The 21,082-nt window shown below is 50.1% G+C and overlaps 1 protein-coding gene across 2 annotated transcripts in view; it reads right to left on the reverse strand.

The window, feature by feature from the left end:
- Positions 1-18,563, reverse strand: part of CRTC3 (CREB regulated transcription coactivator 3) — a 98,861-nt gene extending 80,298 nt beyond the window's left edge. Inside the window, exons 1-2 of one of the 2 annotated variants that reach the window (XM_062206287.1) lie at positions 18,367-18,563; positions 9,596-9,694 (exon numbers count right to left, since the gene is read on the reverse strand). In XM_062206287.1, coding sequence (XP_062062271.1) covers positions 9,596-9,694; positions 18,367-18,498 — 231 coding nt within the window. In that variant the 5' untranslated portion in view covers positions 18,499-18,563. The remainder of the gene's footprint in view (positions 1-9,595; positions 9,695-18,366) is intronic. The other variant, XM_062206285.1, reaches the window with a different exon arrangement.
- Positions 18,564-21,082: the final 2,519 nt, after the last annotated feature.

Here is a 21,082-nt window from a genome sequence, read left to right on the forward strand (position 1 = left end):
TCTCTCTCTGCCTCTGCCTTTCTGAAACTGCCTTTCAAATAAATGAATCTTTAAATTAGTTAGAATCTATAAACACTGGGTTATAAACAAGATGATGCAATTTTGTCAAAATGTAGAAGTCAAAGATGTAAAAAGTATGATTGGTTGCAGTGCGAGAAGCACTCAGTTCTCGCTCTCTGACTGCCTGATGATCTGAACACGGCCAACAGTGCCCCTGCTGTCATAACCGCTGGAACCAGGTAGCAGAGAGAGGCCCCTCCCCTAACTAGAAGGGCCAGCCCTAGCCCTCGGGGCAGAAGATAAGCCCACTTCCTCCTCTAAGCCTTTAGGGTGCCCTGCTAGGTCCTGCCTGGACACTGAGGTGAGGGCCACAGCCCTGGCCCTGGCCTGGTGACCCATCCCTCACAGAGGATATCAGAAGGCAGCCTGAAAAGCTGGCTCACGCTGACCCATCTGATAAGTGTGTGTTCACTGTTCAAGGCTCCACTGAGTTAGAGGAAAAGAATGTGCTTGGAGATTCTCCATTAGGATAGAAAATCAGTCCTTAACCAAATAGTTCTGCTTTTACCAACCAATGTCATTGTAAGGCTTATGCGAAAGAACAGATGTGGAAACGTTTTGCACACTGCAGATTGATCTAGAAATATGAAAGGAGTAAACAAGCGGAACACATGCAAGAGGCCTACTGCATACCGTGGTGACCATGGCTAGCAACAGCATACTGTATACCCGAAAGTTTCTAAGACAATAGATTCTCACCACAGAAAGCAAACAAAATAGCAAGCTGTGAGACAACACATATCTTAATCAGCTTGATTTAGCCATTCCACAAGGTAGACACACGAAGGGTCTACAAAAAGTTCATGGAAAATGTGTATTATAAAAAAAAGCTACATATGGATTTCAAAAATTTTTGCACCAAAATAAACCTACCTTTGAATTCCATTTTCTATAAATTTTTGAAATACCCCTGTATACAAAGCATCATATTGAATGCCATAAAATATACATAATTTTGATTTATAAATTGAAAATGAAGGAAAAACATCAGAGGGGGAGGATTATGTGTACATTGATTATTTAAGCAACTTAGCTTGAATCAAAATCTGTGCTCCTATGCCATGTTCATGGCTAAGAAGCCTCCATATTATTAAGATGTTAATTCTCCTCAACCTATCTACAGGGTCAATGCCATTTAGAAGTCCAACAATCTTCTTTGCAGCAACTAACTAGCTGCTTCCAACTCTATGGATGAGAGAAGGAACTAAAATAAGCAAAGCACCTTTCTAAAAAAGAATGTTAGAGGACTCCCCCTACCTAATTCCAAATCTTCCCATAAAGGTGCGGTAATCAAGACAGGCTGGGCTGGTTTTAGCAGAATGAAAGACAAAGGGACCTATGGAACAGAAGACAGGCCCAGAAATAGACCCACACAGATGTGGTCGATTGATTTTCAACAAAGACATCAGGGCAGTTCAATAGAGAAAGGCAAGGCTTTTCAACAAATGGTACAGGAACAATTCAAAATCCTTATGCAAAAGATCTGGGCCTTAAACCCACACTTTGCACCACGTTTAAAAAATTAACTCATAATTATCTAAGTGTAAAACCTGCAACTATAAAACTTCTAGAAGAACACATAAAAAAATAAATCTTCATGACCTTGAGTTAGGCAAGGAATAGTTATATAAGACACACAAAGCACAAATCAATAAAGAACAAAGTTGAAAAATTATACTTCATCAAAATTTAGAACTTTTGCTATTCAAGATTTCGTTGAGAATATTGAGACCCACTGACAAGATTTACTTCAAGGAAAAAAAGATTTTATTAAGAAAATGAAAAAGGGGGACGGCGCTATGGCACAGTGGGTTAAAGCCATTGCCTGCAGTGCCAGCATCCCATATGGGCGCCGGTTCTAGTCCCAGCTGCTCCACTTCCAATCCAGCTCTCTGCTATGGCCTGGGAAAGCAGTAGAAGATGGTCCAAGTCCTTGGACCCCTGCACCCACGTGGGAGACCCAGAAGAAGCTCCTGGCTCCTGGCTTCGGATCAGTGTGGCTCTGGCCATTGCAGCCATCTGGGGAGTGAACCAGCGATGGAAGACCTGTCTCTCTCTGCCTCAACCTCTCTCTATAACTCTGTCTTTTCTTTCCTTCCTTCCTTCCTTCCTTCCTTTTTTTTCCTTTTTTTTTTTTTTTTGACAGGCAGAGTTAGACTGAGAGAGAGAGAGAGAGAGAGAGAGAGAGAGAGAAAAGGTCTTCCTTCCATTGGTTCACCCCCAAAATGGCCGCTACGGCCAGCGCTATGCTGATCCGAAGCCAGGAGCCAGGTTCTTCCTCCTGGTCTCCCATGAGGTGCAGGGCCCAAGCACTTGGGCCATCCTCCAATGCCTTCCCGGGCCACAGCAGAGAGCTGGGCTGGAAGAGGAGCAACCGAGACAGAACCGGCGCCCCAAGCAGGACTAGAACCCGGGGTGCCAGCGTCGCAGGCAGAGGATTAGCCTAGTGAGCCGTGGCACCGGCTATAACTCTTTCAAATAAACAAAATAAATATTTTTTTAAAAAAGAAAGAAAATGAAAAAATAAGCCACAGACTAGAAGAAAACTTGCAAACATATAACTGACAAAGAACTGCTAACCTAAATATGTAAAGATGTGCACAATTCACCACTAAGAAAATTCACAGGATGAGTGGGTAAAGAAAATGTGATTACATGTACAAGGAATATTACTCAGTCACAGGAAAGAAGAAAGTCCTGTCAGCTGCGGAAACCAGCATCAGCCTGGAAGACATTACGTTAAGTGGAGTAAGTCAGGCACAGAAAGACAACAAATGCACGTTCTCATTTACATGTGGAAGTTTAAAAAGATGGTCTCCGGGAAGTAGAAACTGGAAGAGCGATGACCAGAGGCTGGACAGGGAAGGAGAGTGAAGGGAATGGACGCGGGCTGGTTAATAGGTTCAGGAGTGCAGCTTGACAGGAGGAATAATTTCTTTTCTTTTCTTTTTTTTTTTTTTAGATTTATTTATTTATTTGAAAGTCAGAGTTATACAGAGAGAGGAGAGAAAGAGAGAGAAAGAGAGAGAGGTCTTCCAGGTCTTCCATCCGATGGTTCACTCCCCAATTGGCCACAACGGCCAGAGCTGCACCAATCTGAAGCCAGGAGTCAGGAGCTTCCTCTAGGTCTCCCATGTGGTGCAGGGGCCCAAGCACTTGGGCCATCTTCCACTGCTTTCCCAGGCCACAGCAGAGAGCTGGATTGGAAGTGGAGCAGCCTGGACTTGAACCTGTGCCCATATGGGAAGCCAGCACTTCAGGCCAAGGCGTTAACCTGCTGCGCCACAGCACCAGCCCCAGGAGGAATAATTTCTAACGTTCTACAGCACAGTAGGGTAACTACCTGAAAACAATTAGAGATCTCAAAATAGCTAACAGACCAGATTCTGAATGTTCCTAACACAAAGAAGTGACAAATATCTGAGGTAATGGATATGCTAAGCACTCTAATCTGATCATTAGACATTGTATACATGTATTGAAATATCACACTGCACCCCATAAATATGTACAAACACTACGTGTCAATTAAGAAAAAACGCATATTTTTAAAAGAAAGTTAATTTTAATTTTGTCTAACGTAGACAAAAGATCTGAAGGGACATTTCACCAAAGAAAATATAAGAATGTTAGTAAGCATACAAAAAGATGCTCAACATCATTAGTCATTAGGAGAATGCAAATAAAGGTCACAATTAGCTATTGCTACATATGCACTAGAATGACCAAACATTTTTAAAACTGAAATAACACTGCCTCATACTCATTAGGATGCTAATAGTAAAAAGAGAAGAAAAAGATAAAACACCAGGGGTGGGTAGGGTGTGGAGAAGCTTGAATCCTGGTGTAGTGTGGGAATGCAAAATGAGAGAGAACAGTATGGCAGCTCCTGCCTTAAAAACAGAATTCCCATGTGATCCTGCAATCCCACTCCTGGGTATGTACCAAAATGAAACAAAACAAAAACCAAAAACCCATGCAAGCACAGACTTGAAATGTTCATAGTAGCATTATTATACACAATAGCCTACAGGCAAAAGCAACACAAGTGTGCATTTATGGATGAATGGACACACAAAATGTGATACACACAATACAGCGGAATATTATTCAGGTTTTTTTAAAAGGAAGAAAATTGTGTCACATGCTACAGCATAAATGAACCTTGGGGACATTATGTTAACAGAAATGAGCCATTCACAAAAAAACACAAACAGCATACAATTGTATCCTGTGAAGCACCCTGGTGAGGTGCAGTGGTGGTCCCCAGATGTTGGGGAGGAGGAAACAGAATTTATGTTCAGTGGGTACAGTTTCAGCTTTGTAAGATGAAAAAGTCCTGGGGACTGGTTACACAGCAACATGAATATACTTAATGCATAAAATATACTGGACTGTATATTTAAACAGGGGTAAATGGTAAGGTTGGGGCAGGTGCTGTGGCGCAGTGGGTTAAGCTGCCACCTGCAGTGCCAGCATTCCGTATGGGTGCCGTTTCAAGTCCCGGCTGCTCCACTTCCAACTCACCTCCCTGCTAATGCTCCAGGGAAAGGAGTGGAAGATGGTCGAAGTATTTTGGTCCCTGTACCCACATGGGAGACCCAGAAGAAGCTCCTCGCTCCTGGCTTCGGATTAGCCCAGCTCCAGGCAGCTGCAGCCATTTGGGGGAGTGAACCAGTGGATGGAAGACCTCTCTCTCTCTGTCTCTCCCTCTCTTTTCTATAACTCTGTCTTTCAAATAAATAAATAAATCTTAAAAAGAAAAAGATGGTAAGTTTTATGTCATGTGTGTTTTTTAGCCACAATTTTTTAAAACCAACAAACTTGAAATACCAGGTGCTAGGAGTTCTGGAATTCTCATGCTTAGCTGGTGGGAAATGGTACAGCCACTTTGAAAAACAGCTTGGAAATAAGGCTGGAGTTAAATCTACATGCACCATATGATCTAACAATTCCACTAATAAGCATCTGCACAAAAACTCTAAGTAAATGTTTACAGCATCTTTATTCATAATTACCAAAAAGTAGAAACAATCCAAGTGCCCATCAACTGACCAGCCAATGGATAAACAAGTTAAATACCCATACAAGGGAATGCTACTCAGCAATAAAAAGGAATGAACGAGGGGCTGGCATTGTAGCATAGCGGGCAAAGCCACCATCTACAGCACCAGCATCCCATATGGTCACCGGTTGGTGTCCCAGCTGCTCCACTTCTGATCCAGCTCCCTGCTATCGGTCTGGGAATGCGGCAGAGGATGGCCCAAGTCCCTGGGCCCCTGCACCCACATGGCTCCTGGCTTTGGCCTGGCCCAGCCCCCGCCTTTGCAGCCATTTGGAGAGTGAACCAGCAGATGGAAAATTTCTGTCTCTCCTCTCTCTCTCTCTCTCTCTCTCTCTCTTTCAAATAAATAAATTAGCAAAAATCTCAAAAAATAAAAACAAACAAAAGGGATGCTATGGAGTAGGTTGAATTATATCTACCCAAAAGATATGTTAAGTCCTAATTCCTAGAACTTGTGAGTGTGACCTCATTTGGAAACAGAATCTTTGCTAAGGTAATCAAGTTAAGATGAGTCACATTAGATAGGATGATGGCTGGGATAAGAAAAGGGGTGGGATTTGGCTCAGTGGGGTTTTTTTCTTTTTCTTTTTATTTTTTAAAGATTTATTTATTTGAAAGGTAGCTACAGGGAGACAGAGAGGGAGAGACAGATCTTCCATCTGCTGGTTCACTCCCCAAATTGCTGCAACAGCCGGAGCTGGGCAGGTCTGGAGCCAGGAGCTTCTTCTGGATCTCCCATGTGGGTGTAGGGGCCCAAGGGCTTCGGTGCTTTCCCAGGAACACTAGCAGGGAGCTGGATCAGAAGTGGAGCAGCCGGGACTTGAACTAGTGCCCCTATGGGATGCTAGTGCTGCAGGCAGCAGCTTTACCTGCTATACCATAGCGCTGGCCCTGGCACAGTGGTTAAGTTGCCACTTTGGATACCTGCATTCCATATCCAAGTGCCTGGTTCAAGTAATATTCCTCCGCTTCTGACCCAGCTTCCTGCAAATGTGCACCCTGGAAGGCAGCAGCTGCTGGTTCAAGTAGCTGGGCCCCTGCCACCCATGTGGGAGACCTGCAGCAAGTCCCAACCTCCTGGCTTCAGCCTGGCCCAGCCTGGGACCACTCTTGTCATTTGGGGAGTGAACCAGCAGATGGGAGCGCTTGCTCTCGCTCTCCCTCTGCCTTCAAATTAAGAGTGAAGGCCGGCGCCGTGGCTCAACAGGCTAATCCTCCACCTGCGGCGCCGGCACACTGGGTTCTAGTCCCAGTTGGGGCGTCGGATTCTGTCCCAGTTGCCCCTCTTCCAGGCCAGCTCTCTGCTGTGGCCCGGGAGTGCAGTGGAGGATGGCCCAAGTGCTTGGGCCCTGCACCCGCATGGGAGACCAGGAGAAGCACCTGGCTCCTGGCTTCAGATCAGGGCGGTGCACCGGTCGCAGCACACCGGCCATTAGAGGGTGAACCAACGGCAAAGGAAGACCTGTCTCTCTGTCTGTCTCTCAAAAAACAAATTAATAGTGAAAAAAAAATCTTTGAAGAGAGAGAAGGGAGAGGGGTATTTGGATACAAAGAAATACAAACAGGGAGGAAGTTCAAATGACCACAGAGCCAGGAGCAGCAAGATGGAGCTGGGGACTGAGGCCTGCCAGGACCAACAGAAACCAGAAGAGGCAAAGGATTCTTTCAAGGGAGCACAGCGCCCGCTCCTCACCTTGCTTTGGGACCTCTGGGCTCAGAACTGTGAAAAAAGAATTCCTGTGTTAAGCCTCAGAGTGTGTGGGGCTGTCACAGCCGCCCTAGGATCTGGGACGGCGTGGGTGAATCTCAGGCACGATAAGCCAAGCAAGAAGAACTCAGAGGCTACAAACTCTCCAGTCTATTGACAGGGAGCTCTGGACAAGGGTGAGACCAGGGACCAGCGCTTTCCGGAGGCTGCAGGCGAGAGTGAAGACTGACTGCCAAGGAACACAGGGAGCATCTGGGGTACTGGATTGGTTCTGAATCTGGATTACAGTGGTGATTACGTCCAGCCGCACGCCTGAAAGACCTAACGTGTACTCTACGTAAACCGTATCTTTAAAGTTTACTTAAAAAAAAATCTCTGTGCCAGTGTTGTAGCACAGCAGGTTAAGCTGCTGCCTGTGACGCCAGCATCCCATGTGAGCATGGTCTGAGTCCTGGCTGCCCTGCTTCAGAACCAGCTCCCAGCTAATGGGCCTGGGAAAGCAGCGGAAGATGTGGGAGACCCAGGTGGAGCTCTGGGCTCCTGCTTTGGGCCCAGATCTGGCTGTTGCGGCTATTTGGGGAGTGAACCAGTCACTCAGGGACAGAAGATCTCTTTCTCCCTCTCTCTTTTTTGAGCACCAAAATAAAAATAATGTACATAAACGATACCCCACTGAATTAAACAGGAACCATAAAACGATAAACAGAGATGGACAAATTATGAATAAACTGCAAAGTCATTGAGGATCAGGATAAAGTGCCTCCTGACAAAATCTTTACTTATTACAAATTAGGATGAGGGTACTATTAGAGTGGAAAAGGCAGAGACGCCACCGGAACCGATAAAGGGGACGTCATCAAGATCGGGACAAATCAAAACCACACACTTGAGGAGACACGAAAGCAACACATGTCTGTGCTACTCCTGCCAAAGATGCATCCCCACGAGAAGACACATCACACAACCCCACGAGGCACACTGCATGAGACAGCGCCTGTCCTCTTCAGAAGCGGCAAGGTCCCAAAAGTCAAAAGCACTTCTGTTAGTGTCCACAATCCGAGAGTCAGAGCTGTCCCCAACTCAAGAGCACTACAGGCAGGGATTACGGGCACAGGTGACTCTGCACTGGACGCTTTCGCTCTCGAGGACAGCACTGGGACACCTGGTGACACCTGAATGAGGTCTGCAGCTCAGAAGGCAATAGCTCCCTCCCTGACGGCTCTATTCTGATTGTCAGACAGTGTCCTGGCCTGTAGCAAACACAGGGAAATACCTGGGGGCTATAGGGCATCACTTATTCTCAGGGGCGAAGACAGCTATTTGTACTGTACTCCCAACTTCTCTGCAAGTCTGTGACTGTTTCAGAGTAAACTCTATAGGTTGAGTAGCCCTTACCTGAAATACCTGGGACCAGAAGTGATGTATTTTTCTGAGTTTTTCAGATTTTGAAATATTTGCATAGGCTTCACCAGCTGAGCATCCCTAACCCGAAAGTCCAAAATTTGAAATGCCATTGCAGTGGACTCCAGGCATTTCAGATTCTGGATTTTTGGCCTGGGGATGTTCACTCTGTATTAAAAAAAGAATCCTGAGAAGACCAAGGAATAGCAATTTATTCCATTCCCCAGTGCATTGGTGGGGGTAACTTTCTCTGAAGTTAACAATAAAGTATCACAAAATCAGTATCTTAAAGGAAAGGCAGAACAACAGAGAGAGAGAGATTCCATCCACAGGTTTACTCCCCAATACCCCAAATGCCTGCAACTGACTGTTGACCCCTGACTGGGAAGGGCCAGGAGCCTGGAACTCCACCAGGGTCTCTGATGTGTGTGGCAGGGGCCCAAGCACTTGAGCCATCTTCTTCTGCCTCCCAGGATGCATTAGCAGGAAAACGGAATGGAAGCGGAGGATCCGAGAGTGGAACTGGCACTCCGGTACGGGATGCGGACAGCCTAACTCCACAGTGTGACAACACCCACCCCAGTGCTCTGTTTCTGAAACATGGAATCCAGTATAAAGCAAAACCCTACTTTATTTGGATACTCAATGTCCCACTGGCCAATATACGGATTGCTGGGTCTGTAAAGGTAGATCTCTAGCGCAGGCAGCATTATGTAAGATTCCAAAGTCATTATATTAAATACAAGAGTCCAGTGTGAGTGGGTACAAACGCGTGGCTACTGTGCTCTTTCTAACCTCTGCTATATTTAAGAGTTCCTCTTGGCTCTCAAACGAAAGTCCCCACTGAACACCACAGATCTGCTCTACGTAACAACATCAAACAAGAAACCCGTTTCTACAGCTAAGGAAGAGGAAGTGCTTTTCCCAAGTACGGAGGTACCAAGATGAATCAAGTTGCCAAAAGAAGTGTGTTGAGGTAGCTCATTATGTTTTTTCTGTTAATTACAAATTGAAATGACTGTATTTTTTATAGATTCGGTTAAATAATTACTTTTTAATTTCTCCAGTGACATTCAAGTGAATTCCACCTGTTCGGTTTCCTTTACTATGGCTACTAAAAAATTCTAAATTACTTACATAGCTCATGTTGTATTTGTACTAGACATTGCTGCCTGAGACCAGCCGTGAGATAACGTTATGTCACGCGGAGAAACTACGAAAGAGAGGATTGACAGACTTCCCAGGGGAAGGCTGAACTTCCTCGGCCCAGTTGATCCTTTGGGATCTAATGTTTAAAGGGACACTCTTCGCCTGTTTTTCACACTCCCCTCAGCTTCCAGAGAGCACGCGTGTGGAGGTACCTGAAATTCTGGCGCACTGCTCCGCAGCTGGCTCACATTGGGTAGGGATCCTCCATGGTACTGGGTAAGGCGCAGTTGCTGGAGCTTCTGAAATTGAACCTGGAAACAGAGCCATTTCAAGAACATTGAGAGGCGATAGCAAAGACCTCAAAGAACATCAAAGTACAGCGCTTTGTAGTGGAATCGGTCAAGAATGAAAGGTGTGGCTTCAATACCTTCTCTGCTTCTAGGATCACAACCTTTAGGTTTCCGGTGCTTTCTGGTTTTTTTGTTTTGTTGTTTTTTGAATCACTCTACTCATGTTTTCAGAAAGAACACACCCATATCCCACGTGTCCCACGTGCCGCATGTGCCACAATAGTGAGGTATCCTTGCCAGGCTCTCAGTGTCCAAGTGCAGGCAGCCAGGCACAATCTTTGAAGGCAATAAAAGAACTTAAAGGGAAATGAACCCTGCCACGAGCTGTTTCCCCTCCATGTTCCTTCCAGGCTCCATTCATGCTTCTGTGTACTAACTGCATAGCTGGGGCCACAACCTAGGCATGACCTTGCATGCTCACATCACTTTTTCTGTGCCACCCCCTAATCATTTTCAAAGGCTACGGGACATTTCTTCTCCTGAACTATTTCTCTAGAACACATTCCAAAGACAGACTACTGAATCCCCGCACACAGGCCTGCTGAAGGCCAAGCTCGCAGGTGTAGAATGGCCCCTGCTGCTTCCATCTGCCTCTTTGGGAAGGTCTTCCTTACTTCAGGTTTCAAAAGGCAGTAAACTGGTTACAGATCTTGTAAACCCCGGAGTGGTCCAATCTGGTCCTCATGAGTTCTGTTTGTAAAACAATAAAGGACTTTGTGGTTACATAACCCTTGGCACTTACAATTCCTAAAGAGAAGAAAGGGGCTGTGGATGAGAGCTCAGAGGTAGATTTCCACCCTTTCATCTCTCTGGCTTTGTCTAAGACTAAGGAAGATCTTGCACAGGGCTGAGCCAGCACGGTCCTCAGGTGTTCCTAGCCCCGCAGGGAGACTGCGTTATCCTGCTTCCCTGAACCTGGCAACCCCGACCCCGGGTGTCCGGTGACTTGCCCAAGGCCACACGGCTCACCTGTCTTTCTCTAGGCTCACATCCCTACCCTGGCCATACTCCTGCCCTTTGTTCCACTTCTCCCTCAGTGGTCTCAACAAAGCGTGCAGGCTGGGGGACCAAATGCCCTGCTGAGCTTAGGAAGTGCTCTGATGTTGTTGGGTTTTTACATTTAGTCATGAGAAATGCCAAATATAGGCAAAGTAGAGATAAGTGTCATGAAACCCCATCCCTCCTCTTCCAGGTTCAACAATTTCCAACTTGAGCCCAATCTTGATTCCCCACAGCACCTCACTGAAAGAAACTTGCAGCACCTCACTGAAAGAAACTTGTCTCCCTCCTATTTTTTTTTTTTTTTTTTACAGGCAGAGTGGACAGTGAAAGAGAGACAGAGAGAAAGCAGAGAGAAAGGTCTTCCTTTTGCCGTTGGTTCACCCTCCAATGGCCGCTGCGGCTGGTGCGCTGCGGCTGGCACACCGTGCTGATCCCAAGGCAGGAGCCAGGTGCTTCTCCTGGTCTCCCATGGGGTGCAGGGCCCAAGCACTTGGACCATCCTCCACTGCACTCCCTGGCCACAGCAGAGAGCTGGCTTGGAAGAGGGCAACCGGGACAGAATCCAGCGCCCCGACCGGGACTAGAACCCGGTGTGCCAGCGCCGCTAGGCGGAGGATTAGCCTGTTGAGCCAATGCGCCGGCCCCTCCTATGGTTCTATATTCCAACATGCAGCTCCAAAACCCAAGGACTTCCATCTGTTTGGTGACTTAACTTCCTTATACCTTATAAAAGAAATCAAGTACTACCTACTGCGCCGGGAGGTGGTTCTAACCTAGGCATCAAAACCCACAGCTCAGAGTCCAGTGTGAGACGAATGTGGTGAGCTTTTCCCATGTGTGAGCAGAGTAACAAGAATAGTCTCCACTTTCCACTGGAACGTTCCAAAAGCACTTAACAGAAGCGTTTTACTCTCTGTCCTTGGCCATTCTCTAGACAAAACTGCCGGCCAGGGGCAATCCGTCCATTAATTCCCTTAGACGCAAACTTAGCTGCGCGTCAGGTGCCGTGCCGGGCACTCCTGACAAGCAGGAACACATGCCGAAGCTCTTGCCTTCCCAGCGTTCTCCCAGAGGCCCCCACTCTCACCCACAAGCCTTGTCGCTTCCACCAAGCCAGGGACCCGGCTTCATCTGAGGCTAAGCTGCACTCCCAGGTAACTGCTCGCCCCACCAAGGCACCCATCTTCACGGCCTTCAGAATGGCTGAGGAAAAACACTGGGTTTGGAATCAGAAGCCCTGACTTTGTGACCTGGAGCTCCCGTGTGGTTGGACAGATTACTCTGAGAACAGACATGCCGATGATGCGTGAGATACAAAGTAGGGGACAATTTCTCGCACTATCATCATTCCAGAGAATATCCTTGGAGACCTCTAAAAAACTTGAGTTATAATACTATTTTCCTCCCTAGAAATTTAGATTTACTGGGCCAGAAAGAAAGTTGAGCTTTCTTCAATACCTTCACGTTACAGAATAAAAATGAGGACCCAAGAATGAACAGACTAAGGCAGAGGTCACAGACGGCCGCCCATAGGCAGATGTGATCAAATGAGAGCTCTGTTTGGCCCACAAGATGCTGACCCGCTCAATGTTTTAAATTGTCATTTTAAAAATTAGCAGGCATTTATCGTAGTGGTTAAGATGCTAGTCAAGATGACCATGTCCCATATCAAAGTCTCTGAATTCGATAACCTGCCTCCAGCTCCTGACTCCAGCTTCCTGCTAACGCGGTCCCTGGGAGGCAGCGATGCTGGCTCGAGTAATTGGGTCCCCACCACCCACATGGGTGGCCTGGATTACATTCCTGGTTCCTGGCTTTGGCCTGACCCCGTCCTGACCATTGTGGGTATTTGGGGAGTAAACCAGCAGATGGGAGCTCATTCATTCTCTCTCTGTCTCTGTCTCTGTCTCTCTATCTCTGCCTCCCCTCCCTGCTCTAGCTATCTGTCGCTCTGCCTCTGAAATTAAAAAAAAAAAAAAAAAAAAAAAGATGATTACATAAAAGCCTGGAATTCCAGCTTCTCTTGATTGAAAGCAATGCTGAGTAGAGAAGAGCAGAGCTGACCCTTAAACAAGGCGTGGGTTCTCTCCTGTTTGTCCAAGTCAGCTACAATTCATCATCTAATTCCCGGCCCCTCTGCCTACTTTCTCTCCCTAGCCTTTCACCTGCTGTCATGTATCTTGGTGGAATCTCCTTTAATGCCACCATGAAATGATATCCAAGACTCACTAATTCATCTTTCAAAAAATTGCACAAACCCAGTCAAAAATCCCAGCAGGTTTTAATCCATAAATCAACAAGATAATTCTAAAATTTATAGATGTTCAAATGATCTAGAGCAGCCAAACCAATTTTTAAAAATAGCTAAGTGGGGCTGGCACTGTGGCATAGCGGGTAAAGCTGCTGCCTGCAGTGCTGGCATCCCATATGGGTACTGGTTCAAGTCCCAGCTACTCCACTTACAATCCAGCTCTCTGCTATGGCCTGGGAAAGCAGTAGAAGATGGCCCAAGTCCTTGGTACCCTGCACCCACGTGGGAGACTGAGAAGAAGCTCCTAGCTCCTGGCTTTGGATGGGTGGATGGGCCCATCTCCAGCCATTGCAGCCATTTGGAAACAAAACCAGTTGATGGAAGATTTCTCTCTCTCTATCTCTCTCTCTCTCTCTCTCTCTCCTCTGCCTCTCTGTAACTCTGCCTTTCAAATAAATAAGTAAATCTTAAAAAAAAAAAAAGACAAGTTTGTAGATAAACTTTTTGTACATATATACGGCCAACGGATTTTCAACAAAAATGCCATGGCAATTCAATGGGGAAAGAAGTCTTTTCAACAAATGCTACTGATACAATTGGATTTCCTAATGGAAAAAAAGTGGTTGAGTATACAGACATTTGGCATGACAGCCAGATTAAAACCCCAGCTCTGCCTCTCGCAGCCAAACAACCACACCTATCAGAGCCTGAGTGTGCTCATCCCAGATCAGGGGAAATTCTAGCTGCATGTCCAGCAGGGTCATTCTGAGGACTACATTAGACAACACACATAAAGGGATGTCACAAACCCCGTTTTTCTAGTCCTCTCTCTGCTCCTCTCAGGGGCTTATTCTGTAACACCTATTGTTTGTCTATTTTTATATAAAAATAGTGATTTTTCCCAAGCCTATTTGGTTTGAGCCAAATTAACCTCCAGGTTGCTGAGCTCATGATCCGGTGGCTTCTCAATACAAGTTGCCCGTCATGGCCAGCGCTGTGGCTCACTGGGCTAATCCTCTGTCTTGCGGTGCTGGCTCCCCGGGTTCTAGTCCCGGTCGGGGCGCCGGATTCTGTCCCGGTTGCCCCTTTTCCAGGCCAGCTCTCTGCTGTGGCCAGGGAGTGCAGTGGAGGATGGCCCAAGTCCTTGGGCCCTACACCCGCATGGGAGACCAGGAGAAGCACCTGGCTCCTGCCTTTGGATTAGCGCGATGCGCTGGCTGCGGCGGCCATTGGAGGGTGAACCAACGGCAAAAACGAAGACCTTTCTCTCTGTCTCTCTGTCTCTCTCTCTCACTGTCCACTCCAAATGTCTCAAACGAGTTTCTGACCGGGCCTCCTATGTACTCCTCAAAGCCTCACAACCTTCCGTCTCCCCAGCACCCTGTGAACGCAGCATCTCTCAACGACCTCCATAGGACCGACCAAAGGACATGTCCTTATCACATCACACCGAGCCAGCAGCGCTGGGGTGGGTCGCTGACATTCCTTCCTCTTCACAATGATCTTCCTGGCTTTTCTTGACCTCCCTGGTTGCTCATCAGTCTTCTTTGCTGGCTCCTCCTTCTCCCCTCCCCTTGAAACAGCGGAACTCCTTGGGCTTCTCCCAGGCCCTTTTCACAGAGATCACAAACTCAAATGCCAACAGTTGCAGAGTGGGGAAGATAAATAAGTGAAGCCATCCAGCGCCGCTGGGAGGACTACTATAGGGAGTGGTGGGGACTGTGGCCACCCAAAGGCCACATACGTGCCTTAACGAGGGCGACAGCCACTAATCGCTGCCAAGCAGAAACGTGAAGAGAGCTGCTGGATGCTATCACTCTTCCAAAGAAGCCAGCATCCAGATCTTAATGGAATACTCTCAATACTCACTGAGGACCCTAATTAAAAAAAAATATATATATATATATATATATGGGCCGAAAAACAACAACAACAACAACAAATCCCACATCAGCAGGCCACCTGCGGAATGCAGGTCACCGATATGCAGTACCTGTTCCATAATTTCCTCCTAGGCCCGTGAATCTACCGCAACCACATAGCAAAGAGTCCCGAATTTGCACCGTTAGCGCAGCTGTCCCTCCCAAGCTCCGACACCCGCCTGCTGGAGCAACCGGACCCACACGCTTCACAGGCACACGAACCTCCACATCCCACAGTCAAACCCTGCCACCGCGTGTCCCATTCGATCAAGCACACCCTGGAACGGCTCGAGTTGTCCCACTTCCTCCCTCCCCTCATGCAGCCACCAACTCTGGTCCTTTCCACCTCCCAACAATCAGCGTGTTCACCCCCGCCTCTTCAATGCCACCACCATGTTTCCTAGGCATCATGGTCTCCACCCAGCTTCTTTGCCACCGCCTCTTCTATTCCTTTACCACCTTGGAGCTGGAGGGATCTTTTTAAAAAATGCAAACCTCCCCTGGTCCGGCCCCTTCAATGACTTTCCATTGTCCTACCAATCGAGTCCCAAATCCTGTCTCTGAACCTTATCCCTGTGAACATCTTGCTGCAAACCGCCCTTCTGCTCCCTTGCTGACCTCTGTTCCCTGTGCCTGAAACACACACTCCCTCCCTCAACACATACACCCTCAAATGCCTGCTCCACTCCCACCGATCCCTTAGGCTACTAGAAGAGGCCAAACATGCCCAGAACTCTATTTTTTTTCTGTTAGGACATTCATCAAAACATGTCCTTACTTGTTAGATGAATGTCTTCCCTATTAAATCCTAAAGCCCTTGGGGAGATGGTGTTTTGCTCGGTCACTACTGCAGTCCAGTGTCCATCCTAACCCCTGGTACACACTGGAGATTCAGTACGTATTTGTTGAACACACTCACAAGATCTTTGAAGGAAAGCACCATGTCGTCACTGTCCACTACCCGCGCACTCATACCCCACGGACTGCACAGTAGGCATTCAAGCAGTGGCCATGAAGACATGAACAAGTACACACCCCTGCCTGCAGCACCCTCTTTCTTCTCTCGCCCTCCCATCCCAGGTACTGTGACCCACACCAGCCTCCTAGCACCCCCTTCTCGAACATTTCCCACTGCTTTCTGGTAAGGCTGAATCTTTAAAGCCAGAGTAAAAAAAACTCTCCATAAACTAGTCCATCCCAATTACAAGGCAAACAGGATTGCCTGCTAACTCTGAACATGAAGCCCAACACCAACTCACAGGGCCAAGAGTACCCAGACCAGCGCTCGACATCCACACCGTGAATGAGCATGCCCGACGGGCCAGCAAGGGCAGGTCAGCACACAGGCCGCTCAGCTGCCTTCCAGACGAGGCGGGCTCTTCTCCCGCTGGGGTCTTTGCAGCGTGGATGTTCATGTGCCTGGGGATCTAAGAGTTCTCTTTCAGAGGTGTTTCAATTTTGTGATTTATGTTGGAAAAGAACCCTTAAAATGCTTAAACAAGCAAATATCGGTCAACAAATTCAATACATCATTTGCATATGTGTTTATGAACGCACGGGCCCACGCAGTATTAGCTCACTTGCAACTGACCAAGAGTGGAATTAATATGTAAATGATGCCCTGTAACTGGCATAAGGTCATAATGATTTTGTAGTAACTAGAATAAAGTAGTCATTGAATGATCACAAGGGCCACTGTTGATTAGCCTTGCTATACTCAAGTGAACCTGAGTTACCGCAGTAGGCACCCTGCTCACCCTCAGAGCCTCAATTCAGTTGGGTTAAATAGCATTTGTCACAATAAATTAACATTCACTTGGACTCATTGTGTTTGTAACTCTGAGTTTATTCCGTACATGTGTTTTGGTTTATATAAGCAAAGGACTTGTATACAAGTTAATAAGTGAACACTGAGGGCGCGTGAATAATCTTGGCCTTAAAAAGAGTGTGTCCATTACTCATGACCTCACCTGGTAGGGATATTTTATAGGGGACTCATGAATTGAGTGAGAGATTGGATCAACTCAAGATAAACACATGGAGTACACACATTTGTATGTAAACAATGATTGCATCCACACAACACACACCACCACAGGCCCCGACACTGTCCTCTGTTTCACCCGCCACTTCATTTCAATGTGCTCTGAGCTTCTCAAGCTCATCCTTGACTCTAACCAAGGTCACAAATGCAAATGTCTGTGGATGCCAGCAGGTGATGAATGAGGGAAGCCGGTCAGGGCACGAGAAAACATTTCCTTGAAATCTCCAGTTCTTTTTATCTCTCCCTATTTTTCTTATTCCCCCTCAGTGTGATAGAAAACATTTCACTTCCCCCCAGACTTCTCCACACCACCTCCATAAACCCATACATAGCAACTGACCCCTGCCCCCCCCCCCCCGCCTCTAGCCTCAGTGTGGGGGGCAGTAACGGGCTGGTATGGACTGTGGCAAAACCAGACTTCACGCTCCCTGAAAGGGGGAACGCCACGAAGTTATAGCCCGTGGCCGACACATGTGGGGGATTTAGGATGAGTGTGATCAGGTCTCCCCACTCTAACATAAATCAGCAAATATATAAAGTTGGATTTTTCTGTGAATTTTTCCCAATGAAGAACTTTAGCAACAACTCCCAAAACGTTTCCTTAACACTGCGCTAGCCACACCGGGCGGGCGGGCGCCTGCAGCTCAGTAGGGGACCCCAGGTTTGCACCTCTGTGCTCAACTCACCCGCCCCACCCCTCCCCGCCCCCTGGCATTGCAGAGCCTCCCCCTTCATGCTCCCGATGGTCCTTCAAGGTCAGCCTTTGGGAGCCTCAAGGCCTGGCCGGCTCGCGCCGACCCTGGCGGCCCCTGCTGCGGGCCCTCCATCCTGCCAACCTCGCCAGGTGCCGGTCCCTGCTCGCTCCGCTGGGTCCCTCCTCGGTCGCCAGCGACGCTGTGCACCTTGTCAGTTCTCGCTACACATCCGGAGCCGAACAAAGTCAACTGGACCGGAGACAGCCACCTCCAAGGAGGAAGGGGAGCCTCGCTCTCGACTCGCAATCACCTCAAGGGTACCAAGACCCCCAAGCCACCTGGGGCCGGGCCCCGCGGCGCCCGCGGCCTTCCACAGCCCAGAAGGGCTCGCCGGGGGCGGGTGTCCCGAGCTGCGAGGAGCCGCGCGCTGCCCCGGGGGCCGCCGCGCCGCTCGCTCCGGCCTCCGGGCTGTTCGTGCTTTCCGCTCCGGGCTCCCGGCCGGTGTCCACGCACGCCCCGGACCCTCCCACCTCCACCGGGGATCGCAGATGGCCAGCGGGCGTGGGGAGACGGGGGAGCGCCGAGGCCGCGGCCGCTCCGGCCCCGCTCGCGGGCTCCGGTCCCCGGGCGCCGCCCCGGCCCGGCCCCGCCATCGCCTCGGCCCCGGCGACCTCTCCCCCGCCCGCGCGCCCCCCGCCCGCGCCGGCCCCGGCCCTCACCCGCGACAGGGTGAGGTCGGTCATGAGCTGCTCGAAGGCCCGCGTCTCCTCGGCCTGCCGCTGCGTGTGCAGCGCGATCTTCTCGCTGAACTTCCGCGGGTTGGCGCTGCCGGAGCCCGGCGAGGCGGCCATGGCGCGGGCCCGGCGCTGGCAGGACGCGGAGACGGCAGGCGCGCGCGGGGGGCCTGCGTCTCGGGGCACCCGTCGTCGGTCCTCAGGCCGCCCGAGCCGCCGCCCGCAGCCCGTCGTCCGGCGCGACCCGGCTGAGGCGCCGCAGCCGCCCCGGAGCCAGCGAGCGGCCGGGAGCGCGCCCAGGTCCGCCCCCGCGCGCCCGGCCCCGCCCCGCCCCGCGCCGCGGCCGGAGGCTCCGAGCGCCCGCGGCTGAGGGCTTCGCCCGGCCCTCGCGAGCCCGCCGCGGGCCACGGGCCCGGGGAGCCCGGCGGGCCCGGCGCGTGGAGGAGGAGCCGGGCGCCCCGGTCTGAGCGCCGCCGCGCCGGCCCCGCACGCCGGCCCCTTCTCCTCAGGGGCGGCGGGGCGCGCTCGCTCGGCCTGGGCCCGGCGGCCGCCCCGCTGCCTCCGGCCCTCTCCCGGGCCGACGCTCCTCAAGCGCGGCCCCGAGTTTGAAACCGAATCGTTTGGCACCGACGGAAGAGAGCCGCCCTGGCCTTGGGGCAGCCTCAGGGCTCCGCGGCGCGGCCCCGATCCTGGCTCCAGGCGGCCTCTCCACGCCCGGCTCCGGCGGGGGCCCCCCCGCACCCCTTCTCTAGCCGGCCGGTCAGCCTTTTCCCCTGCTGTGCTCAGCGCGGGAGCCCAGGAAGTGACAGTGTGGCACCGCACACACTGCCTAGGCTAGACGTATCCAGACATTCTTCTGGGGCCGGGCTCTGGTCCCTTGGGGCACCCTGGAGTGCCTGAGCTCCAACCGTGGCTCCTGACCCCAGCTTCCCCCCAGTGCTGGCTCTGGGGAGGCCACCAGCGCTGCCTCCAGTGCCTGGGACCCCCCACCACTGCTGCCTCCAGTGCCTGGGCCCCCCCACTGCTGCCTCCAGTGCCCGGGCCCCCCCCACTGCTGCCTCCAGTGCCCGGGCCCCCCCCACCGCTGCCTCCAGTGCCTGTCCCCCCACTGCTGCCTCCAGTGCCTGGGCCCCCCCACCGCTGCCTCCAGTGCCTGTCCCCCCACTGCTGCCTCCAGTGCCTGCCCCCCCCACCGCTGCCTCCAGTGCCTGCCCCCCCACTGCTGCCTCCAGTGCCTGGGCCCCCCACTGCTGCCTCCAGTGCCTGGGCCCCCCACTGCTGCCTCCAGTGCCTGGGGCCCCCCCGCTGCCTCCAGTGCCTGGGCCCCCCACCACCACTGCTGCCTCCAGTGCCTGGGCCCCCCACCGCTGCCTCCAGTGCCTGGGCCCCCCCACCGCTGCCTCCAGTGCCTGCCCCCCCCACCGCTACCTCCAGTGCCTGCCCCCCCCACCGCTGCCTCCAGTGCCTGGGCCCCCCCACTGCTGCCTCCAGTGCCTGGGCCCCCCCCTGCTGCCTCCAGTGCCTGGGCCCCCCACCACCACTGCTGCCTCCAGTGCCTGCCCCCCCCACTGCTGCCTCCAGTGCCTGGGCCCCCCACACACACGTGGAGACCTGGATTGAGTGCCCTGCTCCCTGCTCCAGCCTGGCCCAGCTCCAACCTTTTCCCTGCCTTAGGGACGTGGACCCAAAGAGCAAGCGATCTCAATCTCTCAATCTCTCTCTCTCTCTCCCTCTCCCTCCCCCCTCCCCGTCTCTTCGCAGTCTCAATTTTTTAAAAAATTTGCCGTAAATACTTGGAATTTCTTAAAGATATCTCAAGAGAAATAACCGTGTTCAGATGAATGAAAATATTTAGCATTCATGGTTTTTTTTTTTCACATATGATGCAAGGATCCATGTGTCTTTAAATTTTACGAAAATTACATCATGCTGAATAATCTTTTTTGCAACTTTTCACCTACCAACATGTTTTCGAAACTTATTTGTGTTGGTTGATTTGTTTTCAACTGCTCTTTGGTATTTCATTATGTTTTCATGGGTTTCTCATATGTGCTAGCTGGCTGGATTACTTAGAGGACTTATTCTGAGAGTATATCTCTGTTAGCTAGAGTTTTGAATGTTTTATGAATTATAATCTTCAGTTGCATTTGTGCTATTTACCAAGCTTTTTATTAACTGTTTATTTTCTGCTTTCCTGTTATATTGTCTGGGTTCAGTTTCCAAGAACAGAATTCATTCCAGGAAATAAAATGGCGTAAGGACTGTTTGGAGCACTGAAGAAGCCAGCTCTGGCCTGATGGGAGGAAGAGCAGCCGGAACTGGAACTGGTGCTCATGTGGGATGCTGGTGTCGCAGGTGGCAGCCACCTCTTCTTCTAAAATCAGCAAGCCACTGACTGAATTGGAAAGCTGTTACTACATTTCCCAGCTCTTGAACTAAACCGGCACAGTAGTCTCCCCTTAGCCAGTTTCCCTTTCTCAGAATTCAGTTACCCGCGGTCAACTGAGGTCAAACAATATGAAATGGAAAATTCCTAAAATTGTTTTGTATAAGTTTTAAATAGCATGCTGCTCTGAGTAGCGTGATGAGCTCTCCTGCTACCCCACTCCCTCCCACTCTAGATATGAAGCATCCTTTTGTCCAGCGTATCCATGTTGTGTCTCCTACCCGCCTGGTAATTACCCAGTAGCCATCTTGGTTA

The sequence above is a fragment of the Lepus europaeus genome, chromosome 11 (assembly GCF_033115175.1).
Source record: "Lepus europaeus isolate LE1 chromosome 11, mLepTim1.pri, whole genome shotgun sequence".
NCBI classification, from domain to species: domain Eukaryota; kingdom Metazoa; phylum Chordata; class Mammalia; order Lagomorpha; family Leporidae; genus Lepus; species Lepus europaeus.